Source organism: Apteryx rowi, unplaced genomic scaffold (genome assembly GCF_003343035.1).
Source record: "Apteryx rowi isolate R43461 unplaced genomic scaffold, aptRow1 scaffold_400, whole genome shotgun sequence".
Taxonomy (NCBI): Eukaryota; Metazoa; Chordata; class Aves; order Apterygiformes; family Apterygidae; genus Apteryx; species Apteryx rowi.
In genome coordinates this window covers 633,875-642,791 of record NW_020450531.1, presented here as the reverse complement: position 1 = coordinate 642,791, position 8,917 = coordinate 633,875, and the positions used below count along the sequence as shown (strand labels likewise).

The 8,917-nt window shown below is 46.1% G+C and overlaps 1 protein-coding gene across 3 annotated transcripts in view; it reads left to right on the top strand.

Annotated features, from left to right (window-relative positions):
• Positions 1-1,853: 1,853 nt before the first annotated feature.
• LANCL2 (LanC like 2) overlaps positions 1,854-8,917 on the top strand; it is a 30,521-nt gene continuing 23,457 nt past the window's right edge. For 2 of the 3 annotated variants that reach the window (XM_026075292.1, XM_026075293.1), the window contains exon 1: positions 1,854-2,406. In XM_026075292.1, the coding sequence (XP_025931077.1) occupies positions 2,215-2,406 (192 nt within the window). In that variant the 5' untranslated portion in view covers positions 1,854-2,214. The remainder of the gene's footprint in view (positions 2,407-8,917) is intronic. The other variant, XM_026075294.1, reaches the window with a different exon arrangement.

The following is an 8,917-nucleotide window of genomic DNA, read 5'->3' as shown; positions in this document are numbered from 1 at the left end:
TTTAATAAAATAATTGAGCAAGTCACAAGTAAGCAAAACAGCACTGGGCGGCCGAGGAGTCTCTGCTCCACCAACGGCACGCGAAATTCCCCCGCTCACAGTCCCCTTATATGCGGCTCTAGTTCCGGGTATACGTGGCACTTCCTGTAACTTCTGCRGTTGCGCCRRCTGTTGCTAGGGGGTCTTCTTCAGCCCTCTGGTGGTCGTGGGGATGAAGGCTGGAGTCTTCCTCGGCGTTGTGAGTGATGACCTTCAGGTCGTGTGCACACATTTCACAATACAGTTGTGCAATACCGCCATATTAGGTAATCTAAACTAACATTGCAGTTTCGCTAGCTCAGTGGAATCATCTCGGGTGGGGGACATGTTCTCGTTACAGGATGTTGTAGTTTAGCCCGTACTTAGCGCCTAGTAAAATCACTTCCCGAGTTGATGTAACAAATTAGCACATATCACAACAGGAATTCCTCAAAACTATGACAATGCCAACGTGTTGTTAATAATAATAATAATAATGTTGTTAAAACAATAGAAAGGAATTTTTCCTTAATTATCTTACTGTGCTTGCTCACGCGGAGCTCTTCTGTCAGCTTTGGATACACATATTCATGAAATGACACCAACTTAATTTACAAAAATTGGAGCCTTGGCATTCACACCACCTCAGAAGTAGATTTCAACAAGAAACAAAGGCATTGCTCACCACACAGGATCAAGCTGCTATTTCTCCTAAAGAGAAATTCAATCATTAATTCACAAAACATGCGTGGCCCTTCCCTCAGACTTCTGGGGTTTTATTCCCTCTGCGTAAATGCATTGCCGCCCCCCCAGCCTGGCCACACCATGCGGTCGCACACGTGTACCCTGGTGCAGGGGCCAAGGCCAGGGACCCGCTTTGCCTGCCCCAGGCCCAGCGAGCAGCGGTTTTTCTGCAGGCCACCCCACATCCCCGACAGGCCGAATAAACCCGAACACCCCTCCTGGAAGCGGCTTGGGCATGAGCACGTTCCCCAACAGCTACGTGGAAAACCATAATGGAGAGTAAATAGTATGTCCTGGAAGGATGTGTGGAAAAAAAACTGAGGGAAGAAAGGCTTTTTTGAGGGGAGGCTGGGGAGAGCCTGGTAGGGAGAGCAGCGTGTACAGCCACCAGAGCCACAATAACCGCAAGGAAAAAATTATAGACAGAAGGTGGGACGAGGGAAGGAGACTGCTACCCCCTCCTCCTCCCCGGGGAGCTGCCCCTCTTGGCCGCTGAGGGACGCGGCCGTTGGCGGCCGCGCCCTCCCCTCAGAGCGACCGTTGGGCGGGGGCGGGCCGTTCCCTCCCCTCAGGGCGGGCGTTAGGGGCTGTCGCCGTCTGCCTCGCCTCAGGGCAGGCGCTGGGGGTCATCAGCGCCTCGCTCCCCTCAGGTTGGGCGCGGCGGGGCCGTGGCCGTGGCCGCCGCTCGCCGAGGGGCGCCCCGCAGGGCCCGGGGGCTGCCGGCTGCCTCCCGCCGCGGCGGTCCGGATGAGTGCGGCTCGCCGGAGGCTGCGGATGACACGGGTGAAGGAGCTGGTCGTCTACTGCCTTTTTCTGGGGCTGTCCTTCCCCCTCGTGCTGCTGCTCTGAAATGAGCCGGGCGACGGTTTCTGCCCGCCGCGGGGGCACAGGCGGGAGGAGCCGGCGGGGGCCCCGTTTCGCCGCCCGGCGTGCGGCTGCCGGCAGCCGCCTGACGGACTGACGCGCGGCCGGGGGGACGGACGGGAGTGGCGGCGGCTCGGGGGACGATGAGGAGGTCGGGGGCGGCTCGCAGGGTGCCATCCAGCCGGGGCGGGCAGGCGGTCCGCCTCTCCCCGAGGAGAGCGCCGGGGCTGGCCGCGGCGGCTGGCCGCGCTCTGCCCCTGCGGGCGTGATGTCGCCTCCCGCTCGCTGAGGGGGACACGAGGCAGAGCCGCGGCGCGGCGCGGGATCCTGCCCGTTTTATTTCCCGAAGTTGGGGTTTGGCGGCCGGGGGGCTGGAGGCGGCGGCACCTGGGCGCTGAGGCTGCCCAGATGTGCCAGCGGCTGCGCGCCCTGCCACCCCAACCGCTGCGCGCGGCCGCCGGGCGGCGGCTGTAGCCAGCGGGCAGCTACCCGCCGCGGCGTTCGCGTTGCCGTAATTCGCCGCTCTCCGGGGCGGAGTGTGTCCCCGCCGGCTTGCCGTGCGGGGAGGCGGGCCGGGGGCCGGCTGCGATGGGAGAGAGCATGTCCAAGAGACTGAGGCTGCAGCTGGGCGGCGAGGCGGAGATGGAGGAGCGGGCGTTCGCCAACCCCTACGCGGACTACTCGCCGCACGGAGCCGCCGCCAGCGTCGCAGACACCCAGCGGGACAGGGTGCCCCTTCCCCTGGAGGAGGAGTCCCTCCCTTTCGGCACCGACGGGAAGGTGAGTCCCGGGCGGGGAGGGGGATGGGCCCCCGCCACCCTGGGCGGGCTCAGCCGGGAGGCGGGGAGGCCGCTGGGCCAGGGCGCTCCCCTGGGCCCCGCCGCCGAGAGCCGCGTACACCCCTTGCGGCCGTCGGCAGGCCTCGCTCGGGTGTGCTTGCTTCGTCTGCGCTCACAGAGGCGAGCTTCACGGAAGCCGCCACCCCGGCCCCCGGCTGTGTCTTCGCTGTCAAAATGGTCGCGTTGTTAGCACGGGCGGTACGACAGAGAGAGGGCACTTCAGTGCTCCTGAGAGGAAAGACTGAGTGAGGTTATTTGCAGGAAGGAGTGGGAGTTCGGCGCTGATTCAGTCTAGCTTTTAAACACCTTTGTGACTTTGAATCTGATGAAATAACTGTCAAGCTTTTTTTATTTATTTTTTCCTGAGTATAAGTGAATGCAGTGTCAGTGGATGCAAGGCCACAAGGTAGCACCGCCTGCTTTGAAATTATTGCTGCGTTTTTGTAGCACCACTTACAAGTTGTCTGAGTGTTACTAATGAAGGTGTGCAGAGAAGAGATGCACTGTGGAGCCCCCCATTCTCTCCCAGTCCCTCACCTTCCCTGCAGTGCTTCAGCTAATGCTATTTTTAGAAAAGATGAATTTCTCCTTATAGGTGTGGCAGCAACACCCACTCTTTGGATGATGCTAGACTATCTTGTTCAATAGTAATTTTAAGGCATGTGTTTACTTAAATACACAAAGTACTTCTGGAAACCCTTCTAGATTCAGTGTACATTGCTTGAGTTGTGGTATGCACCTGACAGACGGTTTGAATGAGCAGCTCTGTCTAATGGCTCTAATCACAAGAGGCTCACAGTCCTCCTGTTCTACTTATCTTCTTGTCACCATACAGTTTTGGAGGGCTGTTCTGCTCCTCAAAATGCGTTTTATGCTTTAAACACAGAAACTAGTCTGGCCCATTATCACACAGGTTGACTTTAGTTGTGGATCTTCTGTGGTTTTAGTCCTTGAACAGTCTTTCAATACTGCTGGGCTGCTCTGTGCTGCATCACCATCTTTTAGATGAAAAATACTGCATGGTGACATTGCAAGAAGCACAAATGCACTAGATGCAAAACTAACTTTTCTAATTTGCTTGCCTGTATCCTTGGGTGAATAAAGGAAAGCCTTTAATTTCAGCTCTGTATTTTCCTGCTTGTGGTGATACGTAATTATCTTGACTTATTTATAATGTGAAACAGTGACAGTAACGCCCAACTGTAAGAGTACCATTCTTCTAACAGCATAAATTCTTCAGTATCGTAACAACGTGTAAAACAATTAATATTAGTTGACATTTATGGTGAGGCAGGTGAAGGTTTGACTTCAGTTGGGACTGAAGTTTATAAAGCTGTGCGTAGCTAGGCAGAGTCTGCAAAAAAAGGTATGCTTTGCGGAATTGATATCTTACTGTTACAGCTAATTGCTGCCATCAAAAGATGAACGTGGCACTTGGAAAGGGTAAAAAATAGGGGTAGATTTGAAAGTAAAATCTGATTTGTTTTTACAAAAATCCCCAGTAGTATAGTCAGTCTTCATAAARCTAAATTTCTGTGAAAGAGAATTGTAGTTTCTTTATTCGTTTATATCTAGCGGCATACATATAAAGAGATACCAAGTATGATGAGGCAGAGGGGAGGTGACAGAGTAGATTTAGCTGTATGTTGTCAAATTAGGAAAAACATACCAAGAAGCTTTATTTTAAAGTCTTATGTAGACAAATATGTCTTCTCATGTACCTGATTTTGATCCCATACTTTATATCTATTTTTTAAGAGAAAATATGCCTTCACTTACTGCTGATTTAGCTTGACAAGAGCTATTGGCCTCTCAAAAGTGAGAACAGGTCTTAGAAGTTGAACTTTCTTCATACAAAAATTTTTAGAGACTACTAACTATACTGCAGAATAGTTTGAGTCTAACTTATTTCGAATTTAATTCTTGAAGGAATCCAAATTCAGAGCTAAGTGACATTCCTTAGTGATAGAACTGAAAAGAGTTCTAGAGCTTAGATTAATCAAGGATTTCTAGCCCTAGGTTTGTGTTAGGAATGTGTGTTCTGCTCTGATGTAGAGATGCATGCTATTTTATAGWGTATGCTAATTTTTTTTCCCAGCATCAACAGTGGGTGGCATTTCTTATTGTTAACATATGACAGCTGGCAACTGGGTGTGCAGCTTTATTCGTAAAAATATCTCTGAGCACCTGTTTAGCTGTGTATTTGATAAAAGGTGGTTTCTGGGCTTTGTTAAGTCCAAAAGTATGAAGCAAAGCTCTTCTGGAAAAACAAGTCATATTCTCTACTCCATTAAAGCAGAGTAACCACAGCAATTTCAGTAGTCTTTCTCTGAATTTTTCCAACTCCATGTATATCATTGAAGAAAGCAGATCTTTGCTTTTATTTTCTTTTATCTCTGCATCAGTGAAAACTCAGGAATTGTCCCATATAGTTCTGGGCTAGAACATGAATATGAGTATATCCGTGCGTATTTGTGTTGTTGGTATCATTTGCATATTGTCAATCATAATACTACCTTCACTTCTTTGAGACTTCCTGATGTGCATTTTGGGCTGTTTTTTGCATCTGAGAGGCTCCAGTCCTGTCAGAGAAAGTTCTTGCCTGCCTGAAACCCCTCTGAAGATAAAAGGACGTTACACAGGTTTGGGAGTCTGATGATTCTGTAAAGTGCTCTATATAGTAGCATAAGTCTCCTAAAAATGAAAACAGCTTTCAAAAGTCCTCAGTGCATTCCATAATTTTTTTTCCTCCCATCTGCTGCTACGTGGAATGGTGAGAATTGTGTGACTCACATAATGACAAGTAAAACTGTATGGGGTTCTGCTGTTGTCATGGAAGGCAATGCATTATTAATTCCTCCATTTGATTTCATAAGCTGCCACAATTGCCATCTAAAATTCATCCAGTTGGTAAAAGGACAAAAAGCTCTTCAAGTCATTGTCTGAAATGTGAGACAATTGGGGCAAAGCACTGTATATGCAAGTGCATGTTTGTATGCGTGAGATACAGTACAGGAAGCTATAATGTATGGGAACGGGAGAAGAACAAACAAGATCTTGTCCTGCTAATTTGCCTTTTTATAAGCAGGCACAGTAGATACTGCAGTTATTCAGGTGAGCTGTGCTCATTTAGCTGAAATATGCTTTTCCTGCCTTGGATTTCTTTACCCTGAAAATATTGTGGACTTGAATTGCTTCTACAACTTGTTTGAGAAAGCTGAAGGTAATAATTCATCAGTCAGTACAAATTCTAGATTAATAAGAGGCATAAGTATAATTTTAAATATGTCTTTGTTTAAAAATGTTTGAATCTTTCCATTAAATAAGTATATACCCTGCAGCCCTTTTCCTTTTGATGTGAACCTTAGGTTAAAGAAGAACCTACACATGTTATCTCAGAGTGGTCCAAAAGTTTTAAAAATGGAAATTTGGGGGGGGGGGAGGACGGACAGGGGAATGAATAGATGGCCCTAAACTCAAAACAAAGCATATTCCCTAGTTCTGAAAAAATCAGTTTGTTTCATTTAATTCATTGTTTATTCGGGAAAGTATTAATATTTGAATAGCAGATGTTCTTCAGATATTTTCCCTTGCCTTATAGGAGACTCTAGTTATAAACTCACCTATTCTTAAGCATTGCAATCTTAAGAGTATTGGGTAATGCAGGTTGGGAACCAAAAGAGTAACTCTTCTGAGCAGTGTTGTGTTTTGCTCTCCCTTTCAACCTGAACTGGAACAGAGGCAACCTTTATCTGCAATTAATGTCCGACTTGTTGGCATTATGTTGTCCATTAGCTGAGGTTGGTAATGTCTGTGCAGACTCACGTAAAGCAGTGGTAGCCAGTCTTCCCAATTCAAAAGCCGTTTATTGAAACCTTTGTGTGGCAGAGAGCTATAGAATGGGTAATGGATTCCTCAGGAATAGAAAGGGTGGGGAGGGCTCACAGGAGAGAGGAGACAAGGGTTTGTGACCTACTGATGTCAACCTTGGATTACCCGATGTCCTCTGAGTCACCATAGCTCTGTGATTTAACATGTAGTGTAGTCATGTGTGAGTTGGAAGCAATGTTCAAACTGTCTGCAAGCCCGGTGTGACTTGGGAACTGCAGACAGGGAGTCTTACCTGATCATCCAGGGGTACATGGAAGCCACTCTGGGCCCAGGTTCCCTGATACAGATGTTGTTTATATGCAAGAACTACACAACTGCCCAGACCTGATGTCAAGACGTTAGCACATCCCAATCTTCAATTTAAGATTGCCTGGATTAGTTGTGGAATCACATTGGTCTTTGACAGCACTGAATTGGATTCAGACTTTATGATGAATCACTAGTAAGCCCAAATAGTAACTTCTTATAAAGCATATTAAGAAAGAATTGTCCTTTCTGACTTGTTTAAGGATGTTAGTAAAAGGTTGCATGTTCTTAAAAATGTACATAGTGTACTTACTTAGGTTTTGCAGAGAATTGCTTGCAGGGAACCTATTTAAAAGCTAATGATGCTTAAAGGGCAAAAGTCGCTGCTTTTGGGGGATAAGGAATATTCGATTAGAATAGCTTTTGGGTGGTTTAATGGTGTTCAGTTTCTTGGTGTTCTCTCAGTATTTCATTAGTTTGAATTACTTCTTTGAGTGGCTTTTCATTCTTCATTCCCCTCCTTGAGGTCTGTATTTTCTGTATTATTGGGTTGTCTAACTGGGCGTTTCGGTTGTCTCATTGAGAGCAGCAAGCTCGCTCTCTTCTGGGGCTGATTCTGCAACCACCTATGTTAATGGGAATCATATTGCTCATTGCACTGGAGGCACCAAGGCCAGTAAATGTTTTTTCCCACTTCTTTGCCTGCTGGTGAGTAGTGGGGTGGGGTAGCTGCATTTCTTGGTGTTGCCACTTTCCTGGCTGTTTCCTTGCATCACATTTCAGTTGGGTGCTGTTTTAATATGGATGTGATTCTTGAGCACTGAAAATCATGTTTCTGTTGAGGGAAAGTTTTCTTTTTGGGAGTCTTGGTCAAAATTCATTCTGCAAATCATTTTGTTGTACTTCATTGTGTATTACTAACTCATGGTACTGAAAGTCAGTCTACATAGTTAGAGAAGAAAAGCAGCTACTTTCCTAAACTGTTCATCAGCATCAAAGCCACTTAGCACTGTTCTGACACTTTTGTATTGAAAGCCTCTCTGGTTATTCAGAGCAATACTTCAAGCACTTGTTTAAGTCTGTTCAGTGTACCAGTTCTGATGGAAAATGCTTTTTTTAAATCAAAACCCAAGTTCTGATTAAATTGTCTTATGTCCATCCATGCTTCACCAGTTTCTAATTTGACCTTGTGGACTCGGTTGTTAATGAATTGTCATTTTGGCTAGTTGCCTGAGCAAGTGCAATAATAGGTACTAATTTTTGATGAAAACAAATGAATTTCTAAAACATATAGTTTTGGGTCTGACTGTGCAACGGGGATGTACCATCAAGGTCAATATGTAGAATATACCCATCTTCTGTGCTTCAAAATAATTCAGATAGTATTGGGAGAGGTTTTAGCTTTTTCTTTTTTTCTTTTTCAAAACTTAAAGACTCCCTAAAAATGTCCCCCCTAAGGTGTACACCTTTGTGTAGTGAATGAATTTAAATGCTACTCACAATGGACTTTGATTTTTCTTAGATTCCAAGAAGTAGCACATAAGTGTTAGGCTACCTGAAGAATTAGTGCTTTTCCTATTGCACTGTTGCTTTGTCAGTCTCTGTTTTCAAAAACATGGGATAATGTTCCTTTGCATCTGTAAATCACGTTTCTTTTTTTATCAATAAACTGAAGCTTTCTGATGACTATTTATGATGATCTAAATCTTTGGCTTTCTTTTTGCAACCTATCAGCAATGAGACAAATAGCTCCTTGTACACCCAGAGGTATTGGAAGCACAGTCCTGTTGTTGCCTACATGCTTTAAACAATTCTTTCTGCAACTTGAATGGATTGCCAGGTTCAAGTCCTTACACTTGTCCATTCTTAGCTGTATTTTTGAGCTATGTTTTTGCACACTTTCATCTCATCTAAGATAGGGTAATACTGGCATTCATTTCTGGAAGGGCCTAATCGAGTAGAAGCAGAGAGTTGTTATCAGCTGTTTCAGCGGCTTAGTGATAAGAATTCATAATATCTGCTATTTAAAAAAACCCCAAGAACTGCTTTCAGGGCTGTAATAGTCTTTTGATTTAGGAAGGAGCAAAGTAATGCTTGTTTTGCTGTATGAAAAGGTAGGTCACTGCCTAACTGATCTTGTTGGATTCTGCACTTGGAATCCTACTGCTGTTCCTTCCCATCTGCTCTTGCAGGAACTCTGTGGAGATGAACATGAGATTTCATCCTACTTCAATAAACCTAAGCTCCAGAGCATAGTGTGTGAAACCCTGGCTCCCCTAGAGTCAGTGGCAAAGTTCCCATTGATTTCAGTAAGG